Genomic DNA, 21,624 nt, shown 5'->3' on the forward strand with positions numbered 1-21,624 from the left:
TCACTAACTGGCCGGTTCCTACCAATCGCAAGGAACTGCAGCGCTTTTTGGGGTTTGCCAACTTCTACCGACGCTTCATCCGCGGTTACAGTCAGAAGGCGCTCCCCTTAACCCGCCTTACGTCCATTAAAATCCCATTTAAGTGGGACCCGACCGCGGATGCGGCGTTCGCGAACCTGAAGGCGGCGTTTACAAGTCCCCCCGTACTACAACATCCTGACCCTGATCTCCCTTTTATCGTGGAAGTGGACGCCTCGGATTCAGGGGTGGGTGCGGTGCTGTCCCAACGTTCTCCGGTCGACCAGAAGCTTGCACCCCTGCGCCTTCTTCTCCCGTCGACTCAGTGCTGCCGAGTCCAATTACGACGTAGGCAACCGTGAACTGTTGGCAGTAGTGACCGCCTTGCAGGAGTGGCGGCACTGGCTCGAGGGGGCAAAGGAACCTTTTACCGTTTACACGGATCATAAAAACCTCGCTTATCTCCGCTCCGCCAAAAGATTAAACGCCCGTCAGGCCCGGTGGGCCCTCTTCCTCACCAGGTTCGACTTCGTCCTTACCTACTCTCCCGGGTCTAAGAACACTAAGCCCGACGCCCTTTCCCGTCTCCATGAACCTGCGGGGAGGGACCGATCCCCGGAGACCATCCTCCCGACCCAGTGCATCGTGGGGGCCGTCCAATGGGAGATTGAGCAGCGGATCCAGGCAGCCCTGGAGGGGGTTCAGGTGCCGGCGGGGTGCCCAGCAGGGAGGCTGTTCGTACCTCCTCCCCTCCGATCTGAGGTTCTGCAGTGGGGACATGGGTCCAAGGTGGCGTGTCACCCCGGGGTGAACCGGATGGTGCAACTCGTCGCCCAGCGTTTCTGGTGGCCGGAGCTCCGTAATGACGTGACGGAGTTCATCAAGGCCTGCACCTCCTGCGCCTGCGGCAAGTCGTCCCATCAACCTCCGGCGGGACTGCTCCAGCCGTTGCCCATTCCTCCTCGCCCGTTGTCCCACATCGCCCTGGACTTCATCACGGGCCTCCCGCCTTCCCGGGGTCGAACTGTCGTACTCACGATCGTGGACCGCTTTTCCAAGGCTGCTCATTTTGTGCCTTTGTCCAGGTTGCCGTCGGCGCTGGAGACCGCCAACCTCCTCGTCAGACACGTCTTCCGTCTCCACGGCATTCCGGCGGACATTGTGTCGGATCGGGGGCCCCAGTTTGTGTCTCGCGTCTGGAAGCGGTTCTGCCGGTCCCTCGGCGCTATGGCCAGCCTGTCCTCGGGATACCACCCCCAGTCCAATGGACAGGCTGAGCGCGCCAATCAGGATCTGGGGGCGGCCCTCCGCTGTGTGTGCCTCCACCGTCCCGCATCCTGGGTCGACCACTTACCCTGGGTGGAATATGCCCACAACACCCTCGTCTCTTCCGCCACAGGCAGATCACCATTCATGACGGCTTACGTGTACCAGCCACCGTTGTTTCCATCCCAGGAGGGGCAGGTGGAGGTCCCTTCTGTACAGCACCACCTTAAGCGGGCCCATCACGTGTGGAAGGAGGCCCGGGCTGCGTTGTCCTGCACTGCGACCCGGAACCGGCAGATCGCAGATCGTCGTCGGCGCCCTCATATGTGGTGGGACAAAAGGTGTGGCTAGCAACGAGGGATCTTCGCCTGGCCGGCACGTCTGCAAAACTGGGACCCCGATTCACTGGACCATTCGAGGTCGAGGCCGTCATCAGTCCCGTCGCAGTCAGGCTCCGGCTACCGGCCTCCATGAAGGTTCACCCCGTGTTCCACGTCTCCCTGCTTAAGCCTGTGTCTTCCAGCACCTTGGCGCCTCCTCCCGCTCCGCCGCCACCTCCGCAGGTGGTCGATGGTGGCCCGGTGTACGCGGTACGTGCCATCCTGGACTCTCGGCGCAGGGGCAGGGGTTTCCAGTACCTGGTCGACTGGGAGGGCTACGGGCCGGAGGAGCGGCAATGGGTGCCCCGCTCCTGGATCCTTGATCCGTCCCTTTTGCGCGACTTCCACACTGCTCATCCATCCAAGCCGGGTAGTCCGCCGGGAGGCGTCCATTGAGGGGGGGGGGTACTGTCACGTCACGTGCCCGCCAGCAGGTGGCGGGTTTTTTCCCTCCGCCATCTGCACACCTGTCCGTAATTTCGGGCTGATTATCCTCCTTTATTAAGAGGCTCCGGCAGTCCTCTCACTGCCGGAGAATTCCTTACCGTGCCATTGCTCTCTCGCACTATTTCCTCGATTGATATTGCTTGTTGCCTTTTTGCCTTACGGCCACTACTCTTGTTATTCGCGTTGCATCTAAATTGTATTGCTCTAGATTACCGATTTCTGTACTTCCTCGCTCTTTGTTTTTCCGCGAGCGTTTTCGGTTGTTTTCCTTATTTCCTGGTCCTTATTTGACCAGCGTTTTTTGTTACCGTTTTCCCTGTCTTGCTCTTTCTGTTTGTTATTAAAACCTTTTGTGTTTCATACAAGATCTTTTCGTGTCTGCTTTACCTGGGATCCACCCCGTTATTTTGTTGTGCACGAGGCGATCTTTCATCGCCTCGGGCGCAACGTGACAAGATTCACATCCCTAGTGTGAGTGTGAGCGGGGATGGTTGTTCGTCTATGTGTGCCCTGCGAGTTGGCAACATGGTGTCCCCCGGCTACTGCCCGAAGACCGTTGGGATAGGCTCCAGCCCCCCCCCACCCCCCGCGACCCTTGTGAGGATAAGCGGATCAGAAAATAGATGTGTCTGTGCGTGTGTGTGTGTGTGTGTGTGTGTAGCCCAACTGTCCAGAATGCCTGCTTACTGATTTGTGCTCATTTGGGTGAAGTCACCCAAAATCTCTGGTTCAAACAAAAATGGCGGTCCTTGAAACTTCTTTGTGTATTGTGCTGCGATAGTTTCGTGTGATGGTTTTGTGACAAATTACTTCTTCCAAAAAGAAACTTAAATTACTAACTCACTTACTGCATTGCAAAACAAATTACTTAATCAAGAAAATATTTGATATTTTTGTATTGTTCTGTTGATACAGTAAAAGAGGGTTATAATCATGAGATAAAGAATAAAAACAATAGATATTACAACGTTTGATATTTATTCAAACTCACCAGAGTGCAACTTGCCGTATGCATGGAAATAACAATGTATCAAACTTAAATATTGTTGAAGCAACAACCCGTGGTATTTTTACCAGCCTAACATGTCGTTGGAAGCACGCGTGCTTATGAGTGAGCAAGCGCGCTTTATCTTGTGTGTACAGTCCGTTGTGCAAGCCTTTGCTCCTTGCACTCTCCTGAACTAGCAAGTCATTGTTCCCCATGCCAGGCTTAGTCATGTTTCCATACAACAAAATTGACACGTAACCAGTACCGACACACCGCACATCAGAAACACACGCAGGACCAAGTCCAAGTAAAAATACTTGACTTGTATCTCATGCGCTGATTCGCATTTGCTTGCTAACAGCCAATCGGAGTGATTGTCACAGAGACCACTTCCCAACCTGCGATTGGCTTATTCATTCAGATCATATTTAAAAAGCATCATGACACAAAAAGCTCTTATTTTGTCACATTTCTTTAACTAATTTTTACTTTTGGCCCCTGTTCCACTGAAGGGGAAACATTTGCAACTGTAGGGGAGGGCATTGAATGTGGGTTTACGTCAGTTGTTGTTCAATGTTGCAAACGTTAATCAAATGCTCACCATTGGCTTTTTTTTTTTTCTTCTCACAAGAAAAATTTGAACATGTTCAAAATTCCTTTGTGACAAGAATACTAAAGGCAAATGTCTGCAGACTGCTCAGCGGACTTTTGTGACCTTGAACAAACCCTGACAAGAACCAACACTCGCATATGTTTGCCGCTCAGCGAGATAGGGGCTTTATGTTTGTTTCCCCCTCCCCTTTGAATGTGTTGGGCAAAATTCTGGACACGTACGCATTCTACTTGATGAAACCATGACTGAGGGACGCATAAACTCCATAACCAGCCATGTTATAAGTTTTAACTCATTCAGTACCAGCCAATTCTGGACCAAGTCTGAAAAGCCGTTTAAAAACGTCTTTGGGAGTGAAAGAGTTCATTCAAGTGGAAAACATGGAAAGTTTAACACCGCAGTGTTATGTTTTACCACAGCACGTTACATTATCAGTAATGGAAACGGTGTTGTAACAATTGGTTAAGTATTTAATTATCTTATTTCATTCCTGAAAACATAGTCATTGTTATGATATGTAATATAAAATAAAATGGCATGTGGCAAATATACACTTGTCTACAGACAATCAGTTGTTTTATCACACTCTGTAATAATATCATAATACAGTGATACCTGTAACATTTTTTGAAAATTTCATATGAAGAGTCAGGAACATCTCTTCATACGAAATTTTCCAGTTAAAAAACGCTTCAACAGGAAAATATTGCCTCTGGTTATGAAAGAAATTTCAAGATACGAAAGGTAAAAATACAGTATGGGCTGCTACTCGCAGCTCCGAGTTTCCTCGACGTAACATATTTTTAGCTGCTCTGCCATTGGTTATTACTGGGCATCATCCTGGCAACCCATTGGCTAAGAGGGACTTCTATCATATGTGTCTATGTGTGTTGATAGATAGATATGTGTCTATGCAGCATCCTCGTCATTCGCCCCTCGGGCCATGAGGCGTTCTGATAGTTTTAAGTAAATGTGAATCACCCAGAAAAAGTGTTTACCTGTCGGGTGATCGCTCACTATGCTCATGTTTCCCCTGGACATTTTCGAAGGATTTTTAAAAGCCGACAAAAGCAAATTTCCTTGGACCAGTTATTTACAAAACGCCAGACAAAAAACACTTCTGAGAGAGAACATGAACTAACCTTTTTCTAGTTTTTTTACATTATGCACAACTCTTATTTATTGTGCAATAATATAATTGTAACATGTATTTGTTACATATTTTGATGCATTTTTATGCTTGTGAAAACATTTATGTCGGAATTTTAGGGGGGCTTGAAACGGATTTGGGTATTTACATGGAAAACGCATCTCAAGGTATAACATTTTTTAGTTAAGAAATTTCTTCCAGAACCAATTTGTAAGTAGAGGGACCACTGTACATACCTATTATTATTTTTAGGCAGTGGTTCTCCAGCTTTTTAAAAGCAGCTGCCACCTAAAAATATGTACCCCGAATCCGGCTTCCTCTGCCCAGTTGTTAAATATCTCTCGTTATTTTTCAGTACAAACCAATACAGGTTACTCATACAAGCCTTAAACATACTTATATAAGCCTGAAACATGCATTCCATACAAAATATAGCACTGAAGCAACTTATGAACGAATTCACAGTACGAATGATCGTTCGGAACGTATCTCGTTCGTAAGCTGGGGAGCGTCTGTACAGGTTTTATTCCTAAAATACATTAGTGTTTATTATTACAAGCCTCTGCAACATTATACACAGTTCAAACATTAACACTGTGCTTGAGTGTCGGAAAATAAAAAAGTATATATATATATAAGGTATAGATTACAAAATAAATCTAAATGCACTGAAAATGTTGAATTTAGATCATACTCCAATAAATGTTTATAAAGCAACATTTCCTGAATGTTAAAGACAAGCAAAAGATATGTTGGCAGACAAGATGTTGAAAATGTGCAAAAAAAGTGTCATACTGAATTGCTGAGCTATAGCATAAACCGTTTTTACACTTGGCTGTCCAAATTTTTTCGGAGGCAGAGTTAAAACGAGGATAAGCTGACGCAACCAAAAAAACACCATGAGTTGCCCCGCCCCATTATACAAGTGTTCTCAGTTCATCTGTGGAGATTCGGCAGTTATTCTTTATTCCTTGTTATTATTATCCCCATTAGCTTCCACAAAGTGGTCACTGTGGTCCTCAAAGTAATGCAACAAAGACATTCATCCATCCATTCATTTTCCAATTCGCTTTATCCTCACAACGGTCGCCGCGCCGAGGGTGCTGGAGCCTATCCCAGCTGTCTTCGGGCAGTAGGCGGCTGACACACTGAACTGGTTGCCAGCCAATTGCAGGGCACACAGAGACGAACAACCATCCGCACTCACACTCACACCTTGGGACAATTTAGAGTGTTCACTCAGCCTGCCATGCATGTTTTTGGGATGTGGGAGGAAACCGGAGTACCCGGAGAAAACCTATGCAGGCCCGGGGAGAACATGCAAAATCCACACAGGGAGGCCGGAGCTGGGATTGAACCCGGTACCTCTGCACTGTGAGATCAACGCGCTAACCACTGGAACTAAAATTGCTCTAAAAATTTAATAATAACATGTAAAAATGCAAAAAAAAAACAAATCGTCAAGAAATACTATTTAAAAAGAAATCAAGCAAAAAAATACATTCCCACTACAAATCCCAAAAAGATAAAATTAGAGGTGCTTAAATTAATAAATACATCAAGCTGAATCAGATGCAACTGATTAATTTGTGTTTTCATAACTTTTTAAAAGGTAATTTGCTGCTGGCCATTATGCTCCAAGCCGAGGAAGCTCTGAAATGAACATTTCTCATATTATTTTTTGTTTGTTTGTGGTTTTGGCAATTTGTCAATGCTCACTTGACGAGTATAATGTCCATGGCAAAATTCTAAAAATTTCACGTTTATGAAAATAAATGTGGTGTACTGTTCCATATTGCATTATATCTAAACATCTTTTGACAAAGTTGTAATTAATCTTCCACTGTTCGCCATTACATTTTTTAAATGCATATTGATCACATTATCACAGTGGGCTGTCCTTTGTGCAATTTGGATTCTTGTAAGAATCCAAATTGCCTTCCTTTTATTGTAATCCTTTTATTGTAGCGCGAAACCAAATTCAAGGGAGATCCATTAAAAACATGCACAATTGATCATGGAACAAAAGCAGAACATTTCCTTGAAATTGCAGTGTCCCGTCGCATCTTTGAAACAATAGAATCAATCTGATCCGATCAAGACAGTTAATGATCTAAATTCACTCTCAGTAATTTGGCATGAGTAACCTGCTCTACTTGTACTCCATCAATATTAAAAAATGAGTGCAGTGGCAATGCAATAGATTTAGTTTTGGCAGTATTGAATACCAGACGGTTCATTCTCACCCATCTAATAATGTTATTCAACTCAACCTGAAGTTGATCTCTTTCTACAATTGACGAGGGTGATTTATAGAACCAAGGTGAGTCATCTGCAGATATTATCAAAACAGGGTAAATCATTTATAAAAATCAACAATAAAAGTGGTCCCAAACAACTTCCCTGTGGGACCCCACAAGAGGTATTTCCACTGGTAGAAAAAACTGCCATAAAAAAAACAACTCACAGTGTTCTGACTTACAGATAACTCTTCATCCAAGCCAGAGATTAGACCGAAAAACCATAAAATTTGAGCTTTGCTATGAGAATGCCATGATCAAAGACATCAATTGCAGCGGTAACATCCAGGAGCACTTCTTTTTCATTGAAGGCTTTTAACCATTCATGTGCACTCATGCTATGCTTGCAAAGTGTCCTGGTCTACATGCGTGCTGTGCATTTAGAAATCAGTCATTTCCACTAAAATAATTAAATAATTGATTAAACATAGGGCGGCGCGGTTAGCACGTCCGCCTCACAGTGCAGAGGTCGTGGGTTCGATCCATGCTCTGGCCTTCCTGTGTGGAGTTTGCATGTTCTACCCGTGCCTGTGGGTTTTGTCCGGGAACTCCGGTTTCCTGCCACATTCCAAAAAGATTCATGGTAGTTGGTAGGAGTGCTCAACCTGTTGAGCGGTAGTCCACTGACTGCGAGGAGCTTAGGAGGAAATGGGATTTAAAATATTGTCTATCCCTGTGCGTGCTTTTAATATTATATATTTTTGTGTTGGCGTACACTGCACGCCCCAAAAATATGTTTCAAAATAAATAAATAGGTGGCGCACGACCAGCATAACAGGAACTTGTTTCGCGGTCAGCAGTCTGTAATTGAAGCTTAACGATCAGAACTGTTGAGATCTCTCTCTTTTTTGTTAATTATCATTCAAAGTACACTCGCCTGACTTGTGTGCGGACAGCATGGGATCGGTTCCCATTAATCTAATCTGTGTGGATCTAATTCACTGATGGCATTGTCAAAGAATGGTCATCTGAAGCGCCAGGAGAAGTACTTTAAATCGGTACACACGAGCTACGATAGTGATCTTTCTGTACAGGGAAACTCCTCTACAACGAAACCTACATGGGCGAAAATCCCCCCAAGTGTGAAAAAATCTTCATGCATTAACACCATTCCCACTCTCCTGCCCCCCATACAACGAAAAAAAACCCTGTTGCGTTATACAAAATCTTTTTCTCTGCTCTTGCCTCACGACGAGATTCACTACAGCGAAGTCTAATCCAACAGCGACCTCTACTGCTTCGTTCGAAAACGGCAACGGCAACCACCACATTGGTTTACACATGCACAGTAGTCCAGGAAGTATTTGTTATTGTTACTTTCAGACGCACCAAAAACGTTGCATTGTTAAAATGGCTACAAAACGGACCTTTGGATGTCAAGCAGCTAAGACTGGCATGTCCAAAGTCCGGCCCGGGGGCCAAATCCGGCCCGCGGTCGAATTTCATCCGGCCCTCGGCCCCTGTCATAAAATCAGTGCCGTCTGGCCCGCAGGTTGGGCACATTGGAACACGTGTTGCATTGACTGAGGTCTCGTAGACTGGTGAGTGATGTTTCATAGAGTACTGCTTCCCTCTAGTGGCTAAATGAGTAATAGCATTCACTAAATGAGTAATCGCATTTAGACACGAGAGGGCATCACTCACGAGTTAACAAGACATCACTCCGTGTTTATATTGACTGATATGTCATATTTCAAATGATCCTTGCAGTTGTGGATATGTGTATTGCTTGTTCATTTCCCTGTTGTTCGAGTCAAAGGTTTTGTGACTATTGAAAAGTCATGGTGATACATTTTATGTTTCAAATCAATCAATTTGCACTCAGGAGACTTCTGTTTAAGAAAAAGTCAAGTGAATAAGCAGTTGCATGTGATATACCTGTTTCAAATGAACCAAAAGAAATTCTTAAGATTGTTGAAATTAAAATAAAAATGGAAATGTGAAACACTGGCTTACTAAAATTTGTTGAACAATATTGTTGTTCAATGTAAAGAATGTCAGCCAAGGTCGGCCCCCCGACATTTTACCACATAAAATCTGTCCCCCTTGGCAAAAAGTTTGGACACCCCTGAGCTAAGACAAGAAGAGCTCTGACCCTGGAAGAGAGGGTAAAAGTGATCAAAATGAAAGATGGAGACAGCAAAATAAAAGACGTTATCCAAGAAATTAATGTAAGTGAAAGTGAATGCAGATCATAAATTTCGCAATTTCTTTCCCTTTTTTTCTTTCTACACTGTCTATATGAAGTGTCAAATAAGTGGATGCTCATACGTATGCACTATTGGAATAAAAATAAAGAGTACACACGTTTGTGTGTGCGTGTACACATACGTTTGTGTGTGTGTGTTTGCATCTGAGATCAAATTTGCTACAGTGAAAACCCCCCTGTTGTGAAAAATTCTTGCTGCAAACATGATTTCGTTTAGAGGAGTAACACATCCCTGCTTCGATATGTCAGGTCTGAGAATATGGTAGGTGGTGATTTCCTTTTCACAAACTCAGTCATTCCTTGTATCCAGTTTCTTTTTCAGTTTCATTCATGTTCAGGTCCATTATCATGGTACGCGTGCAAGCGTGCCTGTTCATGCGTGCCACGTGCGGTATTAGGTCGGTTGCAGGATGTTGACTGCTGTAAAAGTAGATCTCCGGTCAAAAATGTTTGGGTCTAGGTGTGATTGTGAGTGCGGACAGTTGTTTGTCTATATATATGCCCTGCGATTGGGTGGTGACCTAACCGAAGACAGCTGGGATAAACTCTAGCATGCCCACAACCCTTGTGACAATAAGTGGGTCAAATAATGGATGGATGGATTGAGTAGATATAATTTTCTCAAGAATTTTACAAAGCACAGAGTATCCTAATACAGTAAATATTCTCTAGTACGGACTCGTGTTTGCGCTGTCCAATTTGTCCTGATAACAGAAATTCCTCATTTGGGAAATGAGCATGGTACATGTCTACACAAAATCTTTCGCAATTACAGTAAAACGCACACCAATAAAAAGTCGCTTACACGTCTTCGTTTCGAATCTGATGAATGAAAACGGTGAAGCGAACACGTTTCTTCAGTCGTGTCGAGTGGGTGCTGCTTTTAAGCTAGTACCATGTTCTACAGGACGCAAGTGAATAAAGTTAAAATCATTCACAATTACAGTAAAACGCACGGCAATAAAAACTCACTAGCACGTCGTCGTTTAGAATCTGATGATCGAAAGTGAAAACTTGTTTCAGCGTTGTCTTGTCCGTCGCATCAGGTGGGCGTTGCGTGTATTTAAGGTCCCGCGGCATTACACCTCCATCCGGGTTACGGGTAGTGGAATTTCCGCTTACGCAACTTTTGGTAACATGTAATATCGTAGTCAAAATGTTAATGCACAGGTTTTTATTCCGGGTGAAGGATATTCCTTTCCTTACAATTCCAGGGATGGGAATATTTACTGTACCTTGGTCTGCAATTGGAACCAATATACAGGGGTGTCAAACTCATTATTTCGGGGGGCCACTTTTGAGTTACGTTTTCCCTCGGAGGGCCGTTATGACAGTGAAACCACAAAAATGATTATTGCATTATCACATTATTACATGTAACGGTAACAAAATTATTGCAAAATCTCAGTGTCATTTATTACACATAACAATTTGACATTTCAGTACTTTTTTTTTTTTTTGCAATGATCATGCAAGTTGACACCCATGATTTTCTTTCGTGATGGCCACATAAAATGATGGGGTAGGTCGGATATGGCCCCCAGACCTAGAGTTTGACATCTGTGCAATAAAACCTCTCTTACTATCATTTAGACAACTTCCAATGCTCCTGACAAATTCCCACTTCTTTTGCTTCCGTTAAAAATGTGACATTCGTTTCGAGCGCAGTGCTTTTCCATCTAAATCAGTGGTTCTTAACTTTGTTGTAGGTACTGAACCCAGTTCAAATACACATTCGCTGAACCCTTCATTAGTGAAGATAAGAAAACCTTTATTAGTCTTGCAAAATTAAATTTAAATTCCCAATTTACAGCAGCAAAATTATGAAACGGAGAAAGTAGAAGACAAAAAGTATATAAATAAAAATATAAATATCAGCATATTTAAAATATAAAAATTATATAAAACATATAAGCATGATTTTTTATAAATTCAAGACATAAAAAAACAAATTTATTAAAAACTGAAAAAAGTAAATCAAATTTCAAGACCTAATTATAAGATTTTGTGCACAAAATCTACCGTACATGACGTACTATCACGACAATCACACGTTGACTAGTGAGCGAACTAAATTTCCCGCAGCACTGATTGAACAAGCAATGTAATGTGATCATCCGCAGCCAATGATGGCCAAGCGGGTGTATCGTAACTAATTGACATGTTGAGTCGGGTGTGTGTCCTAACATCTATGACAGAGGCTCCGTCGAACCCCTGAGACCGATTCACAGAATCCCTGGGATTCAATCGAACCCAGGTCAAGAACCACTGATCAACATTATCTATACCGAGGATGTAGCATCGAAAAGGGAGCACAATGTCTTACTCGGCGTGCAGCTAGCCGTCAAGCTCTGATCACAAAATGAAAAAAGTTTCCTGAAGTGTTTTTAAAATTTATTGATTTATTTTTTTGGTGGTGTGTGTTATTTGGGCGACAATGACTCTGCTGTGTGCATGAATGAGTGCATGAATCAGCAGAAGTAGTTATAACCTAGTTAAATAAATAAATATATCATTTTAGGAGTGATTCACCTTTATTTAATGTCCAACTGTAAGTCAAAGTTAGCAATCGCCGAGTGTAATTCTTATCACTTTTTCCGATTCCAACTCTCCCAGCGGCAGATTACAGGAAATGGGTAATTGCATTTGTGGTAGAGATGATTGGCATGGCCTTCCCTGATTGCAGTTAATTTGTACAATGGACAGATTATTTTAGTTTTTATGATGCCAATCTACACTGAGTGTTTACTTAGGTGAATTCCACTTTGGATTTGTTGCGCTTTTTTATCCATAAAGGGTGGAAATTACATAACTCGTGATCTGAGCTTTAAACATCAAGTCGACTCGAGTTATCCAGAAATGTTCAAACTGAGCACTTTTTTTGCTTGATACTGTCGGAGCTTGAGTGATAGGTTAAAGTAGTTTCATGACCACATCCTGTTTGGGAACCTGTTCCCTAACATTGGAGCTGTTTAACTGGTTTTACTCTGCTGGTATGAAAATGGTTTGTTTTCAAGATAGCGCCTCCGGAAAGGGCTGATCGTCAGTGCGATGCTTTTGCCATGGGGCTGTAACAGCGGATTGCCGAAGCCCCTAATTAGAATGTTTTGGATGCTGGGCATTTTCTCAACCACTGTGCTATGTCGCTACGGGACAGGGAGTAGCAACTCCGCCGTTCTAGTACCCTTCTGCTAATGTACATCCAAGGTATACATATACCAGAAACATCATGGAGCTCCTCCTATTGCCATCTTAATCAGCAGACATTCATTCATTCATTCATTCATCTTCCTAACCGCTTGATCCTCACTAGGGTCGCGGGGGGTGCTGGAGCCTATCCCAGCTGTCTCCGGGCAGTAGGCGGGGGACACCCTGAATTGGTTAATCAGCAGACATGTTTTTCATTTTTCTTGTGCAGAGCGTACCTGTTAGGTCCTAATTACCCCATGGGGATAAATAAAGTTTTTATTCTGCTGTATTCTTCCATCTTGTGAAACCTTATAGGAGGAGATTAGGTGCTGTTTTGTTGACAAAAGGGGGTTGTACAATGTATTCACATTGGGGGGCTCATAGTGACCTTATTTGTTGTAAAAGATATACAATATACAGTATATATATATACTAGCTGGTTCGCCGCCCTCTGGGCGGCTCATCAGCTAGTTCCTGCGGAAGGCTGGTAAGGTGGTGGTTCGCCGCCCTCCGGGCGGCTCATCAGCTAGTTCCTGCGGAAGGCTGGCAAGGTGGGCCTTCGGCCCACAAAAGTGTTGTTGCTTGGTTCAACTTTTTGTTCATCTTCATTGCTTATCGCGAAAATAAAGAGATGTTTAGCTCTACTAAATAACTAACAATTTTATTGCAATACTTGTGGGTAGACAACATTTTTTCGCTAAGATGCCCGCGCGATCATAGTGAGCCACTGCCTGAGCGGCGCAGTGGCGGTGCGCAGTGGCGGTGCGCAGCGGCGCGGTGAAGTAGGTACGTTTTGGAAAGGGACAGACGGAAGGACAGACTGCGTGCGGGACGACGCGCAATATATATATATATATATATATATATATATATATATATATATATATATATATATATATATATATATATATATATATGTATATAGATATACAATTTAGAAGTGGCGGTCCAGTGGTCAGCGCGTCGACCTCACAGTGCAGAGGTCGCGGGTTTGACCTTCCTGTGTGGAGCTTGTATGTTCTCCAGGGCCTGCGTGGGTTTTCTCCGGGTACTCCGGTTTCCTCCTACATTCCAAAAACATGCATCCTATGCTCTTTGATTACACTCTCTTCTGGCACCACCTTACACTCGTTAACCTCTCTCATATTACCTCTTCTACATAGGATATAATCTATCTGTGTGGACCTGCCTCGACTCTCGTAAGTTATCAGGTGTTCTTCTCTCTTTTGGAAATAGGTTTTTACCACGGCCATTTCCATTCTTTTGGCAAAGTCTACGACTGCCTGTCCTTCTAGGTTCCTATCTCTAAGGCCAAACTTGCCCATCAATTCCTCATCACCTCTGTTACCTTCCCCTACATGGCCATTTACATGTAAGTCTGCTCCAATCACTACTCTCTCTCCCCTGGGAATGCTCTCTGTCACTCTTTCCATCTCATTCCAGAACTTTTCCTTTTCTTCTAACTCATAGCCCACCTGTGGGGCATACCCACTGACTCCATTCATCATCACACCTTCTATCTCTACTAAGGGTGTGGAAAATAATCGATATTAATCGAAACATCGATGCGCACGTCCGCGATCCGAGTGCATCGGCTCATTCACTGGGTACGACGCGATTGACGGGTGAAATCGCGATTCATCACGATGCATTGATGGGTATCGGTGAAATCGCGATTCATCACGATGCATTGATGGGTATCGGTAAAATCCGATTCAATCGCCGTTTTATTCATGTTAAACGTCACATATCTGCCCTTTCCTAGGCGCAATGAATGCACCATCATTGCTTTGCGTTTTGTGTTGAATACGGACGGTAGCCGTGCGTCACATACAGTCCAGTACACAACGAGCGAAACATTATGGAAGTTGGCGCACGCAGCAGCAAGGAAACTACTATATTTAATGCAGCCGCAACATTCAAATCTTATGTTTGGAAATACTACGGCTTCGAAAAGAAAGACGGAAAGCTTGATAAAACCTCCGTAATTTGCAAGGAATGTCGCACTAAGAAGCCATACAACGGCAGCACCACAAATATGCAGACCCACTTAAACCGATGGCACCAGATCACCGACAAGTTTCCCTCCCGCTTCCCCGCCCAGTTCCTCGTCGGACACCGGAGAAACTCTTGGTAAACCAGGTCAGGATCAGAAAAAAATTGCCTCTTATTTTGGGAGTCCCCTTGCAACTCACTGTGACCGCGCAATGGCTATAACTAAGGCCACTGCTTATTTCATATGCAAAGACCTCCAGCCTTAGCGTGGTGGACAACGAGGGTTTCAGACAGCTCGTGCACGTTTTGGAACCCAGGTATAAAATACCAGACAGGTCTGTGTTCACTTACAAACATATTCCCGATGTGTACAACAAAGTGAGAAGTGAGATTACTGTGTCGCTGAACAGTGCGCAAAGAGTTGCACTTACAGTGGATGGGTGGACATCTTGCGCTATAGATTCATATACTGTATATATATATATATATATATATATATATATATATATATATATATATATATGAATATTTCATATAAGACACTCAGTGAGAGTCTGTTTGTGTTTACACTATAGCAACAGCTGTGAGTCTCAGGTGTCAAATTGTTTACATTTTCTTTGCACAAAACCCAATTGTGAAAGGGCTTAAATAAGTTGTTTTACAAGTTCTACTCTTTATAAGGAATAAAGTGGTATCCTTTTTGTAATACCATACTGAATTCCATCTTTTTAAAAGCTTTTTTTCTTTGGTTATTTGCATCATGTTTAATTGCACAATATCGCAACAAATTGCATTGTATCGTATCGGATCGCATTGATTTGAACTTAATGTGTATCGAATCGTATCGCATCGTGACGATGGTGAAACGTATCGCATCGTATCGCCAGAAAATTCCATGTATCGTTTAAGTATCGCATCGCTGGCAGTGGATCGTGATGTGTATCGAATCGTCCTCAGTGCTGAGATTCACATCCCTAATCTCTACCTTCACGCACATCAACCTATCTGACTCTCGTTTTACTTCTACTACATATCTAGCATATTTTTCCTTTATAATCACCCCTACTCCATTCCTCTTCCCATCTAAACCGTGGTAGAACAGCTTGTAGCCTCCTCCAATATTTCTAGCCTTGCTGCCCTTCCACCTTATCTCCTGAACACACAGAATATCTACTCTTCTCCTCTCCATCATGTCAGCTAATTCTCTACCTTTCCCTGTCATTGTACCAACATTCAGAGTTCCTAACCTCAGACCAGTACTTCTAACCTTCCTCTTTTCCCTCTTTCTCTGCACCAATCGTCCTCCTCTTCTTTGTCCTCTTCTTCTTTGACCAACAGTAGTCCAATATCCAACAGTATCCTGTAGGTGAACAGCACTTTTGGCGGTTGTTTTTATCCTGGGCCTTTCCAGTATGGAAATCGTTTTATCAACTCGCATGTTCGTTTTGGCAAAGGTTTTACGCCGGATGCCATTCCTGACGCAACCCTCCCCATTTATCTGGGCTTGGGACCGGCACTAGGGAACATTGTACCCACAGGGGAGGACACTGCTCCCTAGTGGCTGGGTTTTTATTCGCAATATAGTTTCAAATTTTTAATCCGTTGGTGATTTGTTAACCAGGTCAAACTTTCATTAGGTGCAGTGGGCTAGGCGCTCCGTCATAGCAGGACTCTAAGGCTCGATTTCTCTTTGCAAATGTTGTTTAAGATAATTCAGTCTTTCAATGTGTTTGTCCCAGTGAATAGTGGGTTAGCAAGTTCTCTTTTCCCTCCATGTTGCTTTCAAACTAACCTCTCTGTCCGCATTGAAAATGGCATCATGCAAAATAATTGCAGTTTTTAATAAATTTACCTGTCATCTGGTTGCATGCTTTTACATATGTCCAGAATGCGAATGACAAAATAAGTGAATAATCCTTTCTTTTTCTCCTTTTAACAGCGTATAAGTGGGGCTGAGGGCTCCATACCATTGTCAGGATGAAAAGGTTCAGGCGACATGGCCAGGACTCCCAGAGAGATAGACTCAAACAGGAACTCTTCCAGTTCAACAAGGCAAGTGACAATGTGCACCCACAAATTGATCGCTAGACAAAAGCGTCTTTCATTGAAATAAGATGCACATATAAGTCTTAAATTTTCTCCAAAATGGACGGAGTGCCAAATAAGTCACCTTATGTATGCACCGAGTTCCAAAATCTGTGAATGCTGTTGTGTAACTTCAATGAGGGTTCTGCTTGACAGACCGATGTTGTGCCGAAACGTTGCTAATATAGAGGAAAGGTGGACGTAACTGAGGACAGCATGCGGACGTTAAAGTGGGAAGGGTGCGCGTGAAAGAGGACGCTCAAAGCATGCTTCCAGTAGGTGCCAGTACTTGTATTGTGCAAAACAACATCCCAAAAATGGCATCGACAAAGAACAATTTAAACTTCAAGCTATTAGTTATGCGGAGGACCATGGGAATCGAGCAGCCGTGAGAGAATTGAAGATCAACAAATCCATGGTGCTTGGTGCTTTTGTTTTATGAAATTGCGCAATCTATCCATCCAGGCAAGGATGACGGTCCACCATCCAGCGGATTTTGAGGAAAAGCTGGCCAACCTCTGATCCTACTGCAGTAAAAAGTGTAATGTTCTGAGTTACGTTAAATAAATATGCTTTCTTGGAGATTTTCATTCTTTTTCTGCTGCTTGGCCGGCCTCATTTGGCTTCCATTACTGACTGTTTTCTCAATCAATGCCCTACATACCCGCTAGGCCTACGGCAATAATACTTTGCATCTGGAAATACACCTCTACTTACGAATGTCTCTTCATACGAAATTTTCGAGTTGTGAAACGTCTCAACGGGAATATATTGCCTCTTGTTCCGAAAGAAATTTCAAGGTACGAAAGGTAAAAATACAGTATTAGTTGCTACTCGTAGTTCCGAGTTTCCGAAACTGGTCAGGCAGCATCTCAGCCCGGGACAGAAAGAGACTGGAGCGACTGGTCAGGAAGGCCAGTTCTGTCCTGGGTTGCTCTCTTGACACTCTGGAGAAGGTGGGCAACAGAAGGATGCTAAATAAGCTAAAAGCTATGATGGCTAGTCCCTCCCACCCTTTCCAGCCCGCCCTGACAGTACTTGGTAGCTCCTTCAGCCAGAGACTGTTACACCCGCGCTGCAAGAAGGAGAGATACCGATGCTCGTTCCTACCGACTGCTGTCAGGCTGCTGAATAAAAATAAGAACAATAATAATAATAATTAAATGATGTGAAAGACAATTGTAAATAGCACTGTGATTTATCCATTTTGTGTTTATATTGCACTTAATTGAACAGTGTTTGTTGGTGTTGTGTTTTTTTGTCTTCTGTCTTGTTTCTACCTACATTCTTGCTGCTGGAGGTGTGGGACAAATAAAGGATATCTTATGAAACGCAACATACAAATAGCTGCTCTGCCATTGGCTATTACTGAGCATCATTCTGGCATCCCATTGGCCAAGAGCGACTTTGACCGTATGTGTCTATGTGTGGAGGTAAATAGACAGATGTGTCTATGCAGCATTTTCATCATTTGCCGCTTGGGTCATGGGGTGTTCTTATAGTTTTACGTAAATGTGAATCACCCAGAAAAAGTGTTCACCAGTCAGGGGATCGCTCAGTATTCTGATGTTTGCCTTGGGTATTTTCGAAGGATTGTTAAAAGCCGACAAAAGCAAACATCCTTGGAAGACTTTACAAAACAGCAGGCAAAAACCACTTCTGAGAGAGAACATGGACTAAAGAGGGCAAACGATGAAGACGCAATTAAGTTAATTGACCATCATTTTTCTTCTTCTTTTTTTTTTTTAACATTACGCACAACTCTCATTTATTGTCCAATAATCTAATTGTAACGTATCTGTTACATATTCTGATGCATTTTTATGATTTAGGAAACAATGTCTGAATTTTGCTGGGGCTTGGAACGAATTAGGGCATTCACATGGAAAACATGTCTTTACTTACAAAATGGTCTATTGAAGAAATTTCTTCTAGAACCAATACATTTCGTAAGTAGAGGTACCAATGTACAACAAAAAACATTGCAGACAAATCCAACTGGCCCAACCACCTCATCAACATGGATGTTCATGTTCGACATTCCGGTGAACCACAAGGAGAAGAAGGGGACTAGCATGGTAGCGATACGCACAACAGGGCGTGTGAAGTCGGCTTTCACTGATGTGCTTGGTTGCCACGGTAATGGATAGAAACAGCCAAAGTGAAGTTGCGAACGGTGTGGAGGCAATGGCGAACACAACTTTACTAAGATTGGGAGGCAGTGCCGGGTGAGTTACGCCACAGTTTGTGAATGGATTTTTTCTGCGTGTGTCTGCTTACACTGTTGTTCTAGCTGACACAAAAGCCGGCATCATTTCTGAGGAACATTCCGGCAACGAGACTGACTCTGACAATGACGCGAGGGAACCAGGCTTGTTTGATTGTGAACTTGAGCTTGAACAAGGAAAGCAGCCCTTTGTGGGAAAAAAGTGAACACCCAAAAACATATTTTCTGTCATGAAGGGAACACTTCATCCATTACACTTCATAAATTTGTCAATTAGTGTTGTCTTAGAATGCGGCATATGCAGCAGACGCGTCAACAAACACACATTGATAACTTCCCTGAGTACCCAAATGTAGCGCTTTAGAGGCTAACACTAATGTGGGCAGCCAACGAAACCCAATTCAACTCAGAATTCCGCAGATGAGAATATTTACTGTAATGGCCAAGTATGTTGCGACTGCAAGGATTTTTTTGTGGAAGTAGACATCATCTTAGTTGTACAAAATACACATTTAGGACATTAACAGTAAAGTACAGAGAGTCCTTAAGCAATGTGTTCTTTTTAAAAATCTTTTATTTAACCAAATTTAAAAACTCAATGAGATTTCCAGCTTTTGTTTTCTCCCAAGATGACGCCGTCTTCAAGAGCTGTGCTTTTTTTTTGTCATGTAAGTGATTGTTGTCCTTCATGTGCACCCGTTATGGACTGTTGTCAGCGTTTTAGCTGTGGTATTTGTCGAAGGACAGGGGTCAGCGCTATTTGATTGTCGTCGCTTGACAGCCATCGGGCGCTTATGTTTTTTTCGGCTGTAATAGGGAGCAGCATTTTTCATAGCTCCGTTTTGTTCTGCGGAGATGTCAGCACTGTTGGACAGTCTGTGTTGGTGCGGCTGGCTCGATGGCTGGTGGAGCTGAGGATGAGGAGAGTGGAGTGCCAGAACTGAGTACCTGTATTTGAAACTGAGTGTCAGCGCTCAGGATTCATGTGGATCTAGGTGGGACAGGAGAACTGAACCAAATCCTGTATTTATCAATAGACGCTACAACTTCTTGTTTATTTTCAAACTTAGCTTGTAGCAGACGCGTGTGATGTCATGCATGCTGCAATCATGACGTGCCTGAACTATTGGCAAAAGAAGACTTTAATTCTCTCTTTCATCTATAACCACTTCAAACAACATGGCTTAAGTAGGAATAGTTGTTACCATCGTCTCATCGTTGTTGTTTTATGGTATATGTTCTGGTGCATTATTATTTGATGCTAAATGTTCTGTAAAGCACTTTGTTACTGCTGCCGCTGTTGTCAAAGCGCAAATAAAGACATAATGTAAAAGAGAGACCTGGCCAAGAGGCAGCACCACAAAGTAACCACTCATGTGGTAACACAGATACAACAACTGTGCAAATAATGCAGGGTGACAAAGCTACAATGAAGAGTATGGTAATTATCATGAGCGGAAACTCAAGTGTGGGTAACACTGATACAAAAACAATTGTGCAAATAATGATGAGTGACCAAGGTACAACAAAGATACTGTACATCAATTTTCTCCCACTTATCTTCGGCTTTTCCGGGGTTTCGTCACATGGGCAGCCGTGCTATCAGGGAAGCTCTGACTTCCCTCTCCCCTGCCACTTAATCCAGCTCTTCCGAGAGGATCCTTTGGCGTTCCCAAACCAGTATGTCCTGGGTTGTCTCTGGGGCCTCCTCCCAGTGGGATGTGCCTGCAGCACCTCACAAGATAGCATCCAAGAGGCATCCTACCTCATCTGACACTTTTCAATGCGGAGGAACAACTGTTTTACACCGAGGCCCTCCTGGATGACCGCGCTTCTCTTCTTTCGTCCTGTCGTGGATCTTGTTCTTTCTGTCATGAGCCACAGCTTGTGACCAGAAATGAAAGTGGGAATGATGAATTGAGAGCTCAGCTTTTTCTTCACCACGTCAGACTGACACAGACAGAGCCTGCATCACTAAAGATGTAACACTGATCCGCCTGTCAATCTCCCACTTCATTCTTTCCTCACCTGTTAACAAACCCCCAAGATACTTGAATTTTTTTACATGGAGCAGGACCTCATCCCCAATCTGAAGAAAGCAGTCCACCATTTTGCGGATGAGTACCATAGTCTGTGGAGATGCTGATTCTCATCCCAACCACGACACACTAGGCTGTGGGGACCACTCCAGTGAGAATTGGAAATATTGGCTTGATGAAGTAAAAGAGCCATATTATCTGCAAAAAGAAGATTCCATACTGAGGTCACCAAACTGGATGCCCTCAATGCCTCAGCTGCAACTAGAAATTCTATACATAAATGTTATCAACAGAATTGGTGATAAAGGGAAGTGTTGGTAAAGTCCAACCCTCACTGGAAATAAATAAATGACAGAACCAGCTGTTCTAGCCGGTGATCTTCGTCGATGGGAGGTAAAATAGTGTCAAATAAATTGTATTCATCATTGGGGTTCTGAACAGTGCTTTGTCTGGTCCCTTAGGACATGCCTGCCATTGTTCACCCTATCCGGAGCATAAAGCCCCAGATAACTTAACTTCTATAATCATTACACAAACCCATCCACCACGGTTGGGTGACTGCTCACGGAGGGCATATTTTCCGCAATATGTTTCCCTTAAAGCCTTAATAAGAGCTTATCAGATCTTTTAAACAAACTTAAATAATATAGACATGACTGATCTAGAGACACATGTACATGGTAACACTGGTAATATTACTCGTTAATTATTTTATGTG

The 21,624-nt window shown here is 43.4% G+C and overlaps 1 protein-coding gene across 4 annotated transcripts in view; it reads left to right on the plus strand.

Annotated features, from left to right (window-relative positions):
* The window catches only part of LOC127604130 (LLGL scribble cell polarity complex component 2-like), a 75,195-nt gene that overhangs the window by 7,650 nt on the left and 45,921 nt on the right, over positions 1 to 21,624 (plus strand). For all 4 annotated transcript variants that reach the window (XM_052071051.1, XM_052071050.1, XM_052071052.1 and 1 more), the window contains exon 2: positions 16,495 to 16,607. In XM_052071051.1, the coding sequence (XP_051927011.1) occupies positions 16,533 to 16,607 (75 nt within the window). In that variant the 5' untranslated portion in view covers positions 16,495 to 16,532. The remainder of the gene's footprint in view (positions 1 to 16,494; positions 16,608 to 21,624) is intronic.

The sequence above is a fragment of the Hippocampus zosterae genome, chromosome 7 (assembly GCF_025434085.1).
Source record: "Hippocampus zosterae strain Florida chromosome 7, ASM2543408v3, whole genome shotgun sequence".
NCBI classification, from domain to species: Eukaryota; Metazoa; Chordata; class Actinopteri; order Syngnathiformes; family Syngnathidae; genus Hippocampus; species Hippocampus zosterae.